Source organism: Zootermopsis nevadensis, unplaced genomic scaffold (genome assembly GCF_977971745.1).
Source record: "Zootermopsis nevadensis isolate Lab colony 2312 unplaced genomic scaffold, Znev_1.0 Znev_ptg000002l, whole genome shotgun sequence".
Classification (NCBI taxonomy): Eukaryota; Metazoa; Arthropoda; class Insecta; order Blattodea; family Termopsidae; genus Zootermopsis; species Zootermopsis nevadensis.
In genome coordinates, this window is record NW_028259134.1 from 6,429,447 (window position 1) to 6,449,247 (window position 19,801).

The 19,801-nt window shown below is 35.9% G+C and overlaps 2 protein-coding genes and 1 long non-coding RNA gene across 16 annotated transcripts in view; 1 reads left to right on the plus strand and 2 right to left on the minus strand.

The window, feature by feature from the left end:
• LOC110830497 (uncharacterized) overlaps positions 1 to 330 on the minus strand; it is a 32,175-nt gene extending 31,845 nt beyond the window's left edge. For all 8 annotated transcript variants that reach the window (XR_015535050.1, XR_015535062.1, XR_015535061.1 and 5 more), the window contains exon 1: positions 184 to 330. The gene's annotated coding sequence lies outside the window, so the exon portion shown is untranslated. The remainder of the gene's footprint in view (positions 1 to 183) is intronic.
• An 858-nt stretch (positions 331 to 1,188) lies between these two features.
• On the plus strand, positions 1,189 to 2,703 carry LOC110830498 (uncharacterized). The gene is made up of 3 exons (XR_015537373.1): positions 1,189 to 1,316; positions 2,104 to 2,181; positions 2,469 to 2,703. It is a non-coding gene; the product is annotated as an uncharacterized LOC110830498 (long non-coding RNA).
• Positions 2,704 to 10,237: 7,534 nt separating this feature from the next.
• The window catches only part of LOC110830504 (dual specificity calcium/calmodulin-dependent 3',5'-cyclic nucleotide phosphodiesterase 1), a 686,314-nt gene continuing 676,750 nt past the window's right edge, over positions 10,238 to 19,801 (minus strand). For all 7 annotated transcript variants that reach the window (XM_087348470.1, XM_087348484.1, XM_087348486.1 and 4 more), the window contains one exon: positions 10,238 to 19,382. In XM_087348470.1, coding sequence (XP_087204596.1) covers positions 19,312 to 19,382 — 71 coding nt within the window. In that variant the 3' untranslated portion in view covers positions 10,238 to 19,311. The remainder of the gene's footprint in view (positions 19,383 to 19,801) is intronic.

Consider the following 19,801-nt stretch of genomic DNA (forward strand, 5'->3'; position numbering starts at 1 on the left):
TGCAGCCCTGTTGGCTGTAACTGCGAAGTGGGAGCAACCGCTCTGTCTTCCTTCCACACCAAACTTTCCCACGAGATCTTTGATACACAAGAAACACTTAAATGCTGATGGAATACAAACAGCAAAGGTTCTTGTCCCCGCTAACACAACTTCATACGAAACAACTTCAAAGTTCAAACTTACACATGAATGCACTTCATATCGATCACAGCCTGTTCACACCCTGCTCACACCCAATAATGGCGGTCTAGACAACTTTCTTCATCATCAAACACAAACCGGAAGGAAGCCAAGGTTACAGTCTTGCCAACGTTAAAAACCCAACACGGGGAAAACAGAATTGATCAACAGACGAATGACAATTACGTAATTGCACAGTTCAAGGAAAGACTATTCAGTTATGTACACAGTGAAATTCTATGTACTACCCCTAAACCCATACAACTTGTAACAGCATTTGTGAGAATGACGTCTAGTGAAATGTTCCACTAGATGAAAAGAAACATCACCTCCAATCTGAACAATTATCTGAGAAACATAAAGCAACTTTTAATTGATTTTAAACATCCCTCTTCCTCTTTTCCTGTTCAACTTGCTGAGATAATATTCCGCCTGTCACAATGTTTAAGACTTTTCATTCCAACACAGCCAGTTATGTGAATGATGCTGCAGACCTGCACACAGTGCTTATTTACCAGTAGCTTAAAATTGCCAGCAGCAATAGAACAGAAATTACTCGTTCAGTAAAACTCATTCTATGCTTGACCCTTTAAAGATCAGTGGGATCTACACGTACCACTTGCTTCAGCAATCAGTAACTCTGAATTTTGTATTTATGGCTCCAGTATGATTCTCAGTACAAACAGTGACTATTTCCTCGAACAGCATTAACAAATTGATCTTTGTAATGGTGAATTGTTTTTTGCTGTTTTTTTACCTCCAGGAAGGACTAAATTTTTAAATATTACTTAGATGAGGGTTGTCTTTTAAGAGTTAAAGCATGATTTACAAACTAACACAAAATGTGCATCAATTAGAATTCATTCCACTGAGATGTGGTAAAATATGTTTGTATGTTCATAATCAGCATTTAGTATTATGATCTATAGATTGGATGGAATGTAGTGCACATGGGAGAGAGAAATGCATACAAAATATTAGTTGAAAAGCCGCAAGACAGTGGCACAGATGGCTGAACAATATTACAATCTTAAAAATACAGGATGTAAGTATACCTCTGGTCGCTCTTCATGTCATTGCTACCTCGATACGCATCGACACATAACCTCAACTGACAAACGATTTCAACCCAATATGTATGTGAGATTTGATGTTCTCACAGCAACACTTATGAAAATGGCTGTCATCTGGGATGTTGAATTGTACATATTGTAGATATTGATGTTTCACCATTCTGGAGCTGCCTCCGCGATGGTGATGGAAATGGTTAATATATACCAGAATATGTGGTACATCTCAGAAGACCATTATGCACTTTGTATACACAGAGAACAAACATGTCAAACGCAAAGAAGAAAATGAATGCATCAACTGGTGAAGTGGTTCAGCTCAATTGTTCTGTGTTCATCCAGCTGTATTATGTCCATCAGCAGATGATCTGTCTTTATGCCAATACAGGCTCTTCAAATAATTCTGAAATTCTTTACACTATAGATCAATAACTTAATCACTTAACAAAAAATGTATCTGTTGCTCTTTTTGAACATGCTAAAACTATCACAGCATTCGTATTATAATAATTGCAATTCTGTTGTTTGTTTGATGTCACATGTATGTTCAGAGAAGGAAAGGTTCTTTTAATTACTCTAAAAATAAAATAAATAAACGATCGCATCAAACAATCACAAAGCAAAATATTTCAGTAACACACAAAAATGGAGGTTGGATGGATCCAAGAAATAGTTTGGACACAAATGTGAAAAAGAAACTTTTTTCCCTCCCTGTTACATGGCTCACAGTCAGTAACTTTACCCAGTCTGGTATGTGCACATTCATCGCCCTGATGATGGAGGCAACACCAAAATAAATAAGTTACACTATAACTGAATATACTTATATGTGTCTCTGTAATTCATTTTGCAGATATGCACATATATTGCGCCCATACTCATACCCAATTAGACCAATGACGAAGACACCTGGTAGCAGCGCCCAAGATCAGTAAGTGACGATATTTTGGCTGCATTAATTTAACACAAGTTCTCTTAAATATATGTACTTCAAGTTACAATATTAATGGCCATTGCTTTTATTTTTGTCTTACACATTAAATTATGTTTTATTAGTCAGTCCTCAAATATACAAAAGAAGAAAAACTTAATTATTTAATACACAGCAACACATTTGGCACAGTTGCCAGCTATAATACACTATGAACAGCCTACAAGATATGTAGCATATTTTAAGAGTTTGATGCTCTTGTAACTAATAAAGTACGTTATTTTCAGGGCGACCTTCGGACAGATCGAGAGCATGACATGAGAGGCCACAAACACCCCGGAATTGACCATACTTTATAACAACACCTGTACTCACCAATCCAGCAACAACATGGATTCACGTATTAGGACAACAACTGCAGAGGTGAACAGTGGAAATTGGTTGTATCATCCACTATGAACTCTGAAGAAGAGTTTTTTGTAAACATTAGTATATTTTTATTAAAAAATTGTTTCTATATTGCTTCGATATTTTTATCTGTCGTACCTGTTTCCTAACTTGTTCTTTTATATTACAGCTGGAGTGATATCTTCTGTGATTTCATGTAGTTTCTTCAAATTTAAATCAGGCTTTTAAATGGTTCTTTCACATTTTTTCATATGAAAATTGCTGTCTTTTGCATTGTTGCACAGTGTAGTCTATCTTCAGACTCACCACCGTGTAAACCTCAACTCCTACATGTTCATATGATTGCATAATCACGACCAGTGTTTTCACAATATACAGAACAATAATTTCTGTTACATTAGTTAGAGGTTGGAATCCATATCTGATGAAAACTGGTAGCTGTACTGTATGTTACCATATCTGTACTCTCATCCACAGTTAAAACTGCAAGGTTAGAAATTACATTTTTATACTCTTTCCTTAGGAATAAGAAACAATTTGGACTGATATTTCGTCGGTTGTTGTTGCCAGTTTGAATATCATGTAAATGATATCCAGCCTTGCATGCAGTCTTCCCCACCTTTAATGTTACTGGAGTTAGTTGACGTCAACGATGGACCGGCTTTTTCAGAGTTAAATGTGATGTTGATGACAAGTAGAGGTATCATCATGAGTGGTCAGCAATGAATTACACCCAGGTTTGTTATTAGAATGTCTTTTACAACTGGATACACTTGCTTGTTAATTATCACCACTAGAAGTCTTACATTTCACCAAATAGTACACTCACTCATAATTTGTCAGAAATTCAAATAAATGTTCACAATGCTTGATGGATTGTAACCTCAAATACCTCAAATTAACCTGGACCATATTTTGAGCTGCTTGCCTCACTTTATTGTTTATAACATATTTATATAATTTAATATCTTAAAGATGGTTCTAAAATCCTTTTCTAGTCATAAACTCATTCAAGACTCAACTCTGAACAAGAAAAGATCAAACAAAAGTTGCACCAACTGCAGGAGTGGACCAGTGACTAGTGACATAATTCTATTGCATGATAACACACCTCTCAATTCCTGTGCAAAAATCGCTCACTGAACACAATACTGTCGTGTTTTCATGTCTACCTTAATCCCATGATCTCTCACCATCCGATGTCTTTTTCCTCAAGAGAGAAAAACATTTGAGAGGTCATCGTTTCAACAGAGGCAAGACGTTATTGCTGCAACTCAAGATGCTCCGTGTGACTTCCAGCCACAGCAATTCCAGAACTGCTTCCGGCAACTGTACCAATGGCAGCAAGAGCGTGTTCCAGCTCAGGGAGAGCAGCTGCGTCTAGGTCAAGACCATAAATTTTTTACTGCATTACAATGTATTCTTCTGCAAATTTTAATGTCTGGCACAATACTGTAATTCTTTTATAGTTTTCTGTCTCCCTTCTTGTAAACTGGTTTGGCAATTCCTTTACAGGAGTCCTCTGATGGTCTGCTTTCTATAAAAAAAATTCTCCTGATTCAATATGGGTCCTGACTTGTTACCATGATAATCACGTTGACAGATATTTTGTCATATCGTAGTGCTATATTATTTTTCTTTTGTGTTATTGCTGTTAACAGATATAACATTGTCTGACGTACTACAATTTTCTGTACTGTCCTCAACAATACTTTGTAAATTTAATAATTCCTCAAAGCATTCCATCAACGTCTAAAGATACGCATCTTTCTATCCAGGCCAACTTATCTTTGTCTAATGGGCATTTTAATTCAGATTTTTATTCATATTATTCCTCATTACTGCATTAATTTTTTGTTTCTTTTGTAAGCTTTCCTTAAATTCATCACATACTTTTTCCATGTTATTTATTTCTCAAACTTAATCACACATTTAGCTGCTTTCAGACAACATTACTGTGCATAAAAAATACACCATATCACCCTGAACAAAACCCCAATAATTATCACTGTTTTGTAAGTGTTTAAAAAGAAAACCATATTTAATTTAGTAACAGTTGCACCATTTCTCTGAAATCTTTGTCTTCAAAATTAAGTGTTTGTCAGATTTATCGAGGAACATGTCTCACCATGACCATGCAGTACTGAAATAAAAATGGAGTTTACAATATGACATGTAGTTAGGATGGGTGACACAAGAAATGCTTACAGAATTATGATAAAGAAATGTAATGGAAAAAGATAACTTGTGTGACCAACAAATGGAATGTAGGATATTAAGCTGCGTCTCAGATAAGCAGTTGTACAAATCAGAGGTTGAAGGAATTAGCTTGAAGCCATGTCCAATGGCAGCCTTTGTAATTTGCAGTATCGAGTCCTTTGGTTCTGATACCAGATTGTCAGATGTTTAATTTATAAATAAAACTAATTTCACCATGATGCAAATGGAATGTTATGAAGCCCAAGGATAGCTTTCTGCAGATGTTCATTAATTATAAATACCATTAATGTTCCTAGATACATCAAGAGCAGGAGCCGGGATAGCTCAGTCAGTATAGTGACTAGCTACGGGCTGGACGGCCGGGGTTCGATCCCCGATGGGGGCAGAGGATTTTTCCTATAGCCTCTGCATCCAGACCGGCTCTGGGGCCCACCCAGCCTCCTCTCCAGTGGGTACCAGGGTCCTTTCCCGGGGGTAAAGCCGGCCGGAGCGTGACGCTGACCACTCGCCCCCATCTAGTGCCGAGGTCAAGAATGAGTAGGAGCTATACCTCCACTCTCCCCAAGCGCCTACATGGCGTATAGTGGGACAGCTTTACTTTACTTGCTTTACTAGATACATCAAGAGCTGGTGTAATTTGTAACGTGTGTACTTACAGGGCTGAACTACTCCACAGATGTTGGGTACACATTCCTCTACTCGAGCAAAATAGCAAAACAGGGTCAGCCTGTGTGCTGCAACATCAGATAGTGCATAATATCATTCCACATTGAACGGCCTCTGCGATGGCTGTCGGAACAGCCAGTTCTGCCTGTCCAACTGGTACACCACCAGCTTTATGCTCCCGACTGCATGTGGACATCTACACAAGCAACCCCACTCAATATATTTTAGGAACAGAGTAATAAAAGTAAACAAACATACAACATTCATTTATAAAAATTAGAGTTGAAATTATTTATTTAGGGTTTATTAAAGTAGATTTCCAACAATCAGATTATAGGGCACTGAATAATAGGATGATAAGTGAATAATTAATTGGAAAGAATGTGGAAGGAAGTGGGTGTGGCCTAATTTAAGTACTATCCTGGCATTTGTTCACAGGGTCTGAGGAAAACCATAAGAAACTTCAATCAGGATAGTCAGTCCTTGGGCCAAGATTTGAACCTGGTACAGTAGTAGCGGTAAATCTCTGCATTCCACATCTATTAAAATTAAAAGGCAAAGGGATCAGAGGAGTAGGAGATGGCAGATGAAGAAGCACATACTGCCCATTCCAAAAACATTATTTCCTGGTGGCAGTACTTTGTAGCTTGCTTTCTCACCTCCTGGGTCAGTAAGTATTTGGATTACATAGTACATGCATTTGCTTTCCTTGTACCTGTAAGACAGTGACGTAGGCAAAACATTCAGTTTCATCCCAGCTATAGTAACAATGAAAGTGTGCTAACCAATTCGCCATTAATTTTTTGGCATAATAAATATGTTTGATAAAGTAAGGTATAATGGGAGGAGAATAAAGTCATGAAACTGGATGAAATAAATTTTTCATTAATTTGTCATGAAGATAGGCACGATGATGAATTAGCAGGTAAAAGTAAAGCAATTCCTATACAGGCCAATGTTGGCACTTAGGGAGTGAGAACTTAGTGTCACACTCCAGCCACACTTCACCCCCAGGAAAGAACCCCCTTAGCCACTGGGGATGAGGCTGGGTGGGTCCTAGAGACAGTCTGTACGCAGAGGATGGAAGAACATCCTCTGCCCCTCTTGGGGAGTTACATTAAATAATACAAAAATTGATACTGATGAATGATAAAAATGTTCCAATTGTAAGTTAAACACACATGTCTGCTATCTTGGAAAGACACTACAAAATGGATACACTCATATTGTGCTGGAAGATTATAGCATGTACAAAGTAGCTTTAATATGGTCTAAGGTTAATTATTTTGAATAACTAAACTTGTAATTACAGATTGATGAGTTTAATTAGATGACGGTAAGTTACTGTTTTCATTTGCACTTATATTACTGTGAGACCACAACTTATAGTTTTTAATTTATAATTCTAAACTTAATATTAATTTTTGTAATACATATTTGAAACAGTGACAAGTCACATATAACTCTGCTTCAGAATAAGAAATGAATCCACGATAAACCAAAGATTATTTCTCACCTTACACGGGCACAACATACACCGTCAGGTGAGAAATAAATTTTTTATTAACTTTTGAAACCACACCATTCTTTTGTTTATACCCTGTATTGTATGTGACAAAGTTTGTTCCTTTATACATAACAGCATAACAACAGGGTGCAAAAAAAGGGTATTTGTGTCTTCTCTGGTACAAAATTTACACTTTACTAATTCATTTAAAAAAATGGGTCAAGGGTCCAATATCAGCAATAATATTTACACTTTTATTTGCACACTAACTGGCATAAGCTCTAAATTTAAAAGTATATAAATACACATTATTTTTCATAAAAGGGAATAGTCCAGTTGGTCAGATCATAACCTCACATGAAATTTTTATCATTTACAGACATCACACCATCTAGAAATAATCGCACACAAAATATGAGCTGCAAAACACTGTACAAATTTGCACAAAATGTGTCCAAAATTGGAATGTGCAGTTCAAATTTATACCACCATACATACACATGACAGCAGCATGTCTAGCAGCACTGTGGTATTTCCTGGTGGATCCAATGAAATCTGTGGGCCAGACGCTGGTAAGACTGTGAAAGACTTCAGAAATGTCTGACACACAGGCTCATAAATATATCAGAAATCAAACAGAGCTCACAAAATGCATTTGATAAAACTACCTACAAATCTGTGAACTATAACTGTCACAGAGGTGTGAAACAACATTATCAAGCTTGTCTTCTTAGGTTGATCTAAGTCCTATGCTTCTTGGTTCCTATATAATATTTATTGGGTGTGTGATTTATCAAGTCTTTCACAATCTTACAAGTGCCTTTTGACTTGACCAACTGGACCATTCCCTTGTACAACATTTAGAAGCACAAGCAACTTGCATTGGTCTCTGGAGTATCAGCATGCACATTCTATCCCTAAATATCGTTTCAAGATTAAACTTCCTAATTCTAGGCATAACTGCACTGATTATACGGCTGCAGGAATCTGGGAGTCTAAAATGTCAAATTTCGGAAACTGGTAGTAAAGTAGATTATAATGCTACTTCATTTTATTGATAGAGCTACCAAAACCGGTTCAACTTCTTCAATTCCCGAAAGATGGTACAACGAGTACGAACGCTCCTCTGCTCATAGTACCATAAGTACTCCATTGAGTGCATCCGCTACCGCACAATAATATTGATTTTAGTTCTTCTTGTGCTCTAAGGCTCGATGCACACGAGCGAGTTATTTTGGCGAGCTCGCCGCGTCATTTTCTCGCGCGTTTTAGCAGTACATGTGAAGCAATGGAGCCACGCACACTATGGCGGTGACGCGGCGAGCAATTTGCGCTCGCCAACCACTGCTGCTTCGCAGCGAGTTCGCCGATCGCCGCGAAGCAGCAGTCTGTGTGAGAGCATTGGGCAGTGCACACGTGGTTCGCAACCCTCGCAACAGCTCAGTCACAACCAGCATTTCTAGAGGAGGTATTGCAAGCCTTATCGCAGAATCTTTACTTTTGATGGATGCATCCAGTTTTGCTGCTAGCTCATCTAACGACTTTATGCTCATACGAAAATAATTATGAAATTTACTTTCATCTTCTCTTAAATCTATAAACATTGTCACGAACGCCCCTTTTAACAGCCGTGAACTAACCAACGGGTGTGTCCAATACTTCCTATTGCGTTTTTTAAGGATGTATTCATAAACGAAATAGACAAAACTACACGTTTTCTTCAGTACACATCCATTTTGGTTGCCATCCAATCTAGTACTGGTGGGAGGTTTTCGGCGTGCTCGTAGCGATGACGCTACGTGTGCACTGTCACGGGTTTCCTCGCTGCGAGCACGCGCGGCAATTTCCCGCTCGTGTGCACCCGGCCTAAGTGTGGCAGTTCAAATACTTGGGAACAAATCAAAATTATACTCATGAGGACGTTGGAAGGAGACCAAATACCGGAAATACTTGCTACTTTTCAGTTCATAGTGGTTTGTCTTACAGTCTGATTTATAAAAACCTAAAGTTTAAAATATACAATAATTTTTTCTGTTGTTTTGTATGGATGCGAAACATGGTCTCTCACTCTGAGGGAGGAACATAGATTGCAGGTGTTTGAGAATAGGGTGTGGAGGAGATGTTTGGGCCTAGGAGAGAAGATGATGGGGCTTTGAGAAAAATGCATAATGACGAGCTTAATAATTTGTATTCTTCCCCCAATCTCTTCAGGGTAATTAAGTCAAGAAGAATGAGATGGGTGGGGAATGTGGCGCACATTAACGGGGCAAATGGTGTTCACTGGTTATTGATTGGGAAGCCTGAGGGGAAGGTCCACTAAGGAGACCTAGACGTAGATGGGAGGATAATCTCAGGCAGGATCTTTGGGAGATAGGACTTGAAAGAGACTGGATTTTGTTTGCCCAGAACAGTGTCTGGTGGAGGGCTTTGGTTAATTCGGTGATGAACCTTCGGGTTCCATAAGCCATCTAGTTATTTAGTTAGTTGGACTAGCCCCTTGCTTTATACCCCTTAGCATCCAGTATTGCCCTTTCTTTATACCACTTGTTAACTGATGTAGTTTCCGCAAAGTAAGAACCAGGTTTATTTATCTAATATATTTCATATCTTGTATAGTAAACAGCATGTTAATGGTGTATAAATTGCATAATAGCAACAATTTACGAAACTCTAATAGAGCTACAGGTAGCCCTCGATTTACGCCGGGGATGCCTTCCTGGACTAACCGGCGTAAACAGAATCGGCGTAAATTGAAACTCTTTCATAATGTAAATCAAAGGGAAGTCAATGACATGCGTTCCCAGCACCCAAATATTCATGTAAGACGCCGATATACAGAGAATCGCGTAGTAAAAATAACCCCGGTACCTCCGCAGAGATTAAATTAGTCGTTTGAAAGTTTAAAGCACCAGGAAAGAAATCGCCTAAGAGCAAACTCTCATATGCAAAAGTTTGCATTTCACAAACAGCTTTTACCGATTCATCGATCTCATTGGAGCAAATTCGCGTTAACGAAACATACGTAATTGCAGAGATGACTGTATTTATAATTTTTATTCAAAATCAGCGATGTAAGAATTACGATTTAGTATAAGAATCAGTACGAGATACATTGTAAAACGTTATAAATAATAGTAAAATATTTTTTTTCACTTTTTGACTTGGTGGTTTCAAAATCGGCGTTATTCTGAATCGGTGCAAATTGAACTGGCGCAAATCGAGGGCTACGTGTTGTCAATTTAATAAGACTGCAACTTCAGTTAGAACAAGCAAGAGATTTAAGTGAACTTTGGGATGTTTACAGCGTACATTACATTTAAGATATTGTTTTGAATGAGGCATTCTGTGGCCCACACCAGTAATACTCAACTTATATTTTAGTACTTGAATATCAATTCCATTCTCCTCCCCGCAATTAAAAACACCACTCAAAAATAAATTCAAATACTGAGAAACTTTGTGTTCAGTTACAGAATCACTAAAAATAATTGAAGTACGAAATTTGCTATACCAAACTTATAACATGCAGCAATAACCCTTTCAACATTACCGTTGCATAGTCAACAATGAACATGTGAATTATAAACTAGCTGAGTACCACTGGAATACACAATATGGACTGTACTATAATATAGGCCAATGAATATAATAAGTTTTACAGTAATATTTTTAAGCTTTGAAAGCATTTATATCTATGTTAAAATATGGATACACTACAAAGATAATTTACAATCTTATATACAAGTAGAAAATATTATTAACATTAGGAATATTTACTACGATGCATACATACGTACAGTTAGATTTAATGTTTTCATATGTACAATTTATCACAAATTTATGTATTTATTTACAGCAATGAAATTTTAGAACTACACTACTTCAGCCAGCAGTAATTTTACATGAACAGTTACAAGTGAACAGTGTACTAATTAATACAAAAGTACAAGAAGTGTCAGAATATGCTGAATACATTCTGCAATATTATATATGTAAAATTAAAAATACATAAATAAAACTGCATGCAATATCTCTGCTACAGATGTATAATAATTTGGCTAATTTTATGAATATGTGTTACAAGGACAAGAGGTAAAACTACTTCATCCCTTCAGCTAGGGGACTTAAATCCCTCATTGTTCTGTACCACATGCTATATTTTTTTTTATTTCCCCTTTAAATTTTGTTGTTAAATTCTTAATTTAACATAATTTCCAACCAATATAACATAAATATAAGATTGTTCACTACAGTTTCACAAAATACTGTTTATAATCTCACGTTACTAGTAGTGTGTTATACACATGCACACACAGGGCACCAGGAATCAGATTAGAAATTGAGATTTATGTGGTAACTCCTGAAAAATATGCGTAAGTTCAATATTTCTTGTAGATATAATTTAAGGTGAGTTATCTATTAATAACTTAAACTTCATGAGAACTGCCCTGCAGCAATGCTTTTTATAAAGAGTGACATCTGTAACAGTAAAAATAAATAATAGAACACAGAAGAATCATTTGAACATACTTATGATTATTTAAAAGACTGGAAAGGATTGAACTAAGAGGTGATTACTTTGTAATTATGGTTGCTTCAATGGGAAAGGACTTAAAAATGTTATGACCAAACGTGGCTAAAAATATCAAAACAAATTAAAAGATTAGTGATGAAGAGATCTGACCCTGGGATTTCATCTGTGCAAAATGTTGCCTTTGACTTGTTCTTGCAAGCATTACATAAGTATTACATTTAGTATCTTAGCTTATTTTGATACAAAGGAACCTCTTTGAATTTTCACATTCCTGATTACTGAAACTGTGACAAACTAATAGTTGACTTCATGTTTGGTTTGTATTGTTAGTAAGTTCAAATATGTGTGAAATAGAATAATTTATATCAGAGATTGATAGTGATGTACATGAAACATTCAAGAATAAATTAAGACTGGTAATTAAATTTGTATTGGCCTGAGAATGACAACATTTGATAAGCCAATCACAAAGACAGAATTTAAATTCACATGTTGTAATAAACGAAATACAGTGAACTGATTATATATATGATTAATTATTATTATCCCTTGAGCGCACGTTCTCAATAAGGGAAATGATCTAGATAGGTTGTTTTGATAGATGATCTAGCTTCGTTATCTGTTTTTTATGTTTCTGTAACGTTTTACAATTATATTAGTGTTTTCCTAGGTGGATTATTTGTTTTTGTTTATATTTATTCATTTATTTTGCTCTGTGTTAATATTGTTTCTAGTTTGGGTTTGCCTGTATTTGGCAGTTATATTTAATACTGTACATGTATAAGTTTAGTTAATCTGTTTGTGTACTATTTTTTATTATTATTTCATTATTATTGTATGTATTATCAGTGTATTGAATTGAATAATGATGAAGAGATTCTTTAAAACAAGTTTTAAAAACTTGAATATAAGTCAATAAATTGATGGGTATTGTTAGTACACAACAAATTAGCTCAAAACAAATAACGTTTTTTAAACAATGTGTATGAGTATGTAGAACGTGTTTGAGTATTCAATGAATTTTTTTATTACTAGTGTACTGCGTCAAAAGCAAGATCAATTACAGATACAATACAAGAGACACGGATAAGATTATTACTGTATAAGAACTACTCAAAAATATTACCATCTGTTTGCATTAACAGGAGGCTCCTGAAAGCTCCTAGACATATCACCACTTTGGCACTTCCGACTTACATATAATGCTGACTTCTTGAATGGTGGATAAATCCAATGAATCAGTAATCAGAAGTACATGGCCAATAGCAAGTTAATCAATCATTAGGTACAATGGAGTAGAATTCCCACAGCACGAAGATTTTGTTTTTACATGGTACAAAAATGTCTAAAAGAATGGAGCACCCTGAATTGTGTTGTAGTGATTATAACTTGTTTTGTTTTTAGGAAATTTCTGGTTTCAATCTTGCCAGTAAAACTGTTTATTCTTGGTTTTCTCAGTCTCTCAATAAAATACTGGTACAGTACTTCAAAATAAGCCACTGCCACTTTCTCTTACATCCTTATTTTTCTTATAAACTTATAGGCTGCAGACTGAAACTAAATATGAAGCAATTGAAGATATATTATATTATGCAGGGATGAGACAAGTATGTAGATCTACATGTAAGGGGAGAATACTCAGAGAAAGCTGTGTAACAGGCAAGATAATTCACAACACACTGTGTTAAAACTTCCAGATCAGATATGAACTTTTGCAGTACAAGCAGGTTCACAAATTACTCATTCATTTCCTCCAAGAAAATCAGTCAGTGGAAGATGTGGCACTGCTTTGGCTTGAGTAATCCTTCAATATAATGCAAGTGGTCACTGAGAAAACACATCCTAGTTATTAATTTAATATTCTTAGTTATGTTGCACAGTTGAACAAAAAAACAAAACAAACAGTACTGCCAAATACTGTCAACATGACACACTATAAAAAATGTACACAGACCACGTAGAACCCATTGGTGGCCTCCTGCAGCCCAGGGTCTGTAAGGTTACGAACATTTGCTTTGCAGTCATTGTTATTTCTCTGTGCTATGTTATCTGTACAGTTGACATAGTACTGATAAGTACACATACTACATTAATGGCCAACAAAATACAGTTATGTAGAGCTCACCTAAGTGGACTGAAAATTGGGTGTTATATGAGGTTCAAACTGTACACAGTGTATATTTCCTTATTGAGAATCTCACTTTGAGTGGTACTAAATTTTCACAATTTTCACATTTTCAATTTTAAAAGTATAAAGTGATATAGTCTGTTGAAAGTTTAATAACCCAATACATAGTATTTTGTAAATTGTTCTGCAAAAGTTGTTCAAAAGAATTTCATGGTAACTGAATAGACTGAAGTCTTCCAGGGTGATCATCCACATAATGTAGTGTTCCAATCCGATTTTTCAGACTGTCAGCTCTGCCTACATCATTAGACCCTCCAAACTATTGAATTGGGGCTCCACATTTACACTAATGGTTTCTTATTCCACTACTCCACTAAATCTTAAACGAAACACCAAATGGGTGTAAATGGTCAGCTTAAAATTTTAACCTGATCTAAACTTGGTGGAAAAGAGAAATATCCCAGTCCTGTGAGGAATTAATAATATATTATCCAACCTTTAGACAGAAAATTTAGTGAGTTATGACTGCACAAAATAAGAATTTTTGAAACTGATATGTAGTGCACTGTGTAATATATAGACAAGTGTACACTGAGCAAACAAAAATGATAGAAATTTTCCTAGTTACAAACCGGAGGTGATGTAAGTGACATCAGTTAAAATCGTTATATTTGTCTATATATGCAGCTATTCTCTACCTTCCATTAACTGTAATTATTTTTTCCAGATGTTTATTAAACAAAGATAGCAATATGTGTGTCTAATTTGAAGAAAAATGGAAGTCCATACCAAGTTTAATGATAACTGTGGTTAAAGTTCATGGATTCTGACATCTTAATAAAGATACCAGGTCTCAAAAACAGTTCTTTTAGGGCTAACACACTAATTCATATTTTGTATTAGTAACAGGCATACTAAAAACACTTCTAATGTATGGGTCTTGTCAGGAAAAATTGTTCATCCATAGTCAGATTGAAACATGGAACCTTCAAATAAAAGTGTCAATGAAGAACTAACTAACTAACTAGATGGCTTACCGAACCATGAAGGTTCATCACCGAATTAACCAAAGCCCTCCACTGGACCCTGTCCTGGGCCAATAAAATCCAGTCTCCTTCAACTCCTATCTCCCATAGATCCTGCCTGAGATTATCCTCCCATCTACGTCTAGGTCTCCCCAACGATCTCTTCCCTTCAGGTTTCCCAGCCAATACCCGGTGCACACCTCTTGTCCCATCCATGCGCGCTACATGCCCAGCCCATCTCATTCTTCTCGACTTAATCACCCTGATAATACTGGGGGAGGAGTACAGATTTTTAAGCTCATCATTATGCAGTTTTCTCCACGCTCCATCGTCTTCCCTCTTAGGCCCAAATATCCTCCTCAACACCCTGTTCTCAAACACCTGCAATCTGTGTTCCTCCCTCTGAGTGAGAGACCATGTTTCACACCTATACAAAACAACAGGCAAGATTATTGTTTTGTATACTTTAATTTTCAGGTTCTTAGAAATCAGATGGGAAGACAGAATATTTTGAACTGAAGAACAAGTTATGAAAAAATAAAAGAAGAACCTGCTTCGATTGCACTTCCAGCTACATCAATACAACACGAATACAGTGATAATGTGGATTATAATAATTGTGAGTACTTTTTGCTCATTGACAAAGGTTACTGGGCTGCATATGCTTCACAAATAAATAACAATTACACATTTTCTTTCAAATATCACAGTCTACATATTTTATAATCCATTTTTAGTTGCTCTTGGTAAGAATTCTGCGTGGAAATTTTGAAACACACAGTTGAATAATGTATAATTGCACTGTTTAAATGAGTATTTTTAAGAATGCAACATGAGTATTAAAGAGATACAAGTAAACATCAAAACTCAAACTTGCAAATGTCATTTTGTATCAATGTGAGACCCCTACCTTATCAACTTGTCTATCAGGAAACATGTGCAACTGAGCGCCTCCATTTTGTCATTGCACTTGTTCACAGGACTCAGAAAAGTCAGAAATATTCATATTTTTTTTCAACTTACTCAGGCACACTGGTGTCCTTGCTCAACAGATATCTGGCATAAATAATTTGAAGTAATGACAGAGAGTGAATAGTCACACAGACAGGTACAAGGAGGAGATTATGAATTTAATTATGACACCAGCTATAGGCTTACATCACTTCTGGTTTGGGACTTACAAAATTTCAAGTGCTTTATTTCTTTTGGATAGATGGTACTGGAAAACAAAAGGGAGTAAAGTAATTTGAGAAGGAAAGAAAATGGCCTGAAGAGTATAACTCACTATAATTTACTGCTGCAATCAGTTATTTCAGAGATAAATCATACTACTACATGTATTTTATACTGTTGCAATGGAGGTGAGAGTAGCTGGCATAGCCCAGTCAGTATAGTGACTGGCTACAGACTGGACAACCGGGATTCAATCCCCGATGGTGGCAGAGAATTTTTACTCTAGTCTCTGCATTCAGACCAGTTCTGGGGCCCACCCAGCCTCCTATCAAATGGGTACCAGGGGCCTTTCCTGGAGGTTAAGCACGGCCAATGCTTGATGCTGACCACTCAGCCCCTTCCGGTGTCGAGGTCAAGAATGAGTAGGAGCTATACCCCTCTCCCCCCAAGTGCCTACATTGTGTATAGTGGAACAGTGTTTGCAATGGGGTGAGACCATGTATCTGTGCCTGTAACAGGTCCATTGTCCATCAATCAGAATTTACAATATAAAGATATTAGCAGAAAAATTGTGATATGTGTGCAAGAGTCATCTTCAAAAATCTGGTAACTGGAAATTCAAGGAACTTACAGTGATTAATCAATGTGACTATTCCACTAGAGCTTTATGAAAGTGAGATTTATATGTCTAATACACAGAAAAGAAGAAAATCTAGACAATGTACATAGTGAAAAAGGAAATAGGCAGGAAATAAGTTTTAAAATATTTTCAGTACATGTAAGGGAGACACCTGTGCCTGTAATTATGATAATATACTGTTCATTTTTGTTCCACAGTGGGACATGCAACTACATTCTAAGAAAATGTAACACTGTGACAGAAGGTTGCCCTCTTTAATGTTGATTTTATATAAAAATATCTTTATAATTGTCAGAAAAATTGTAATTATTTTCTTACAATATATTCAACTATTAGTGTCAAATATGTAGTACGATTGAAAGTTACTCAGAAGGAGATTAATATGAGTTTGTGTCTAACTATATTTATAGTTATTATTATTATTATTTAGTGTTCTGTCTGACGACAGGTCCATATGAACAGGATCCTTCCATCCTTTTCTCGGACTGGGACCTGTTCATATACGTTCTTGGCAGATGATCCAGAAGTGGTTTGCCATTGCCTTCTTCTGTGTGTGAATGGAGTAATTGTTGGGATGCCCAGGAGAAACCGGGGAAGCCCCCGGAGGAAAACTCCGTGTTGCCTAGACCACGGCCTTGCCCAACACAAGTTATAAATTCGGGCACCGCCGGGAATCGAACCCGAGACCCCAGGATTACAAGGCCAGCGTTCTAACCGCTAGACCACCGTGGCTGATATTTATAGTACATAATCATAATTAACCTGAATGCAGCAAAGTCATTTAGTGAAACAGATTTAATATACATTTAACTAAAATATCCAAGTATGCTGAATTTTCAACCTTATTGTAATATTTTTCATAGTTCCAAATGGTATGTGGCAATTTCTCCACACCTAAAAGGGTGAAGTTATATGTCTATTAATACTTCAAATATATACACTGATACAAAATTTATCAGAAATGAAAGGCCTAGTGGCAATGGCTCAACAAAGGACAATGACATACTCCTTCTACTGGTTTTGTTGCAGAATTACTTGAATGAATTAATGGCACTGTTAATTCAGAATATTGTACATCCAGTTTCAGAAAGAGAGTCAAGATTGTTTGGAACTTCTAATTAAAGGATACTCATTTTGATATTTCTTCAAACATTGATGGTCACTCCTCATCATTTGTGACTCATGCTTGTTTATTAGAGCAGCTATTTGACACAATGCAAATGCAGTAACAATCAAATAAACAACACCTAAAAATTATATCTTATGTCTTAAGGTAAATATGTGGTAAAGACACACTACCAATTTTACCACGCTTTAAGGCATTAAGGGTTTATAAGCTTATAATATAAGAATATTTTTGAAAATAATAATCACCTCAAAATAGAAAAATAATTTTGTCTATAGGCCTACATCTTACAGTGGGTAAGTATTCTATACTATCAATGGCATAAAGTGATCACACTTCATTCCCTGCACAGTTGAAATTAAATTTTATTTTACTATCATAAGTAAAACCTGACAAGATACTGTTTTGGATGAACAGTTACTAGGACAATGTGCTTTTATCAACAAGAGATATACATATTAAATTTGAAGCTCTTCTGAAACTATGTTTGTTAAGGAAAATAAAATGAAAACCAATAAGTGCTGGATGTAATGTAATATTATGGAGGACTGCATAAGTTACACTCCATCTGTAAAGACAGACAGTAAGTAATAAAAGTTAACTTACCTCATATTTGCATACTCAGTACAAAAGCTAGAAATTTCAAAACCCTTGACAGTGAACTATATCTGTGACACAGAGCTATGGATTAGTTCAGAAATATACTGACATTCAGAGCATGAATGCAGGTTCTGTTAAACACTAAAAATTAAATTATTATTATGAAAGTCAGTACTGATGTACATATATTTATACATATAATATAACGCTGTAATACAGTCACACACACAGTTTGCTACCATCAGACCTGTTTCATAGTGCAGTATGGCAGATCAGGATTTTGATTCATTGATTATAAACCATCTCTTTACACTCTTTCCACTACTTATCCATTATGAAATAAAATTATTTTTTTTCTGAAGTTTCAGGATATTAGTTCATTTATTACTAAAAGAAAACAACGAAACTCTAAATAAACAATTTAAATGTTTGTTCTTCCTTTCTCACAGTATTGAAGCATGTAATATTTGTGTGATTATAAGGTTGTTACTAATATAAACTTTTCTGATGGTTTACAGGTACCACTACTGTGTTTCCCATTAGTTGACATACCGACAAATCCATACCTTTATCAATGTAAACTCTTTGACCACCAAATAATTTAAATCATTAATGCACTAAAAATATTCATATTATTTGATTACCTCAAGCATTTGTGTATTTGTTGATTTTTAATTTTTTTCTATGCTCTGTATAATTCACACAAAGTAAAACACTGAATGTATTTTATCTAATTGATGAATGCACTCTTTTACATTGGCAACCACCAACTACGTTCGAAATTTGGCTCTTAGCAACATGTTCAACATGGCGTTTCTGTGTTATGGCAAATAAAAGAACTGACCTCTAGTGCCACTAATATTTTTGATGTGTATTTATTTCCATAAGAGATTGGAAATTCTGTGCACAACACTGCAGTTTGTTCTTCCACAAATTTCTATAAGACCAGCAAAAGAAATTGTGGAATATGTTTAGTATTCAAATATTTAGAATTGTCCTTGCTGGACATAACTGAGTGTGTCCTGGACGTTTCATAGCCACCCAACAAAAGTTCTGATGCAACTGTGCAATGGTGGTGAATCAACTAGCTGTAGTGATGATTGCTATTCTTCTGTAGATAAAGCTTCTTCACTCTGTTGTTGTTGCTGTTGTTGCAGCGATCTTAGTTCAGCATCTACAAGAAGGCATCAAAACTTATCATTCTGACTTTTATCATCACTCACATGAACAAGATGCTGTTAACATTTAATACATAACATAAAAATAGTAGTTCAGCTTCAATATGTAAATGGAGTCAGTATTTAATCAGCTGTGCCTCACAATATATGCACAGTGCAGCTGCCTGTGCATTGCATTAACATACCTCTACACTACAGTCAGTCTGGCTGGCAGACCAATAGAACAAGTGTTTAAATCCCATATTCCAATATAATGAAAGTCAATCAGACAGAAAGACCAAATTGGGGTTTGTGTGTGCATATGTATGCGCGTGCGTGCGTGCATGCGCGCAAGAACCGACACCAAACCAAAATTAACAATTTCATAATATATACAAGACATATAAGCAACATAATGGATATACGTACATACAGA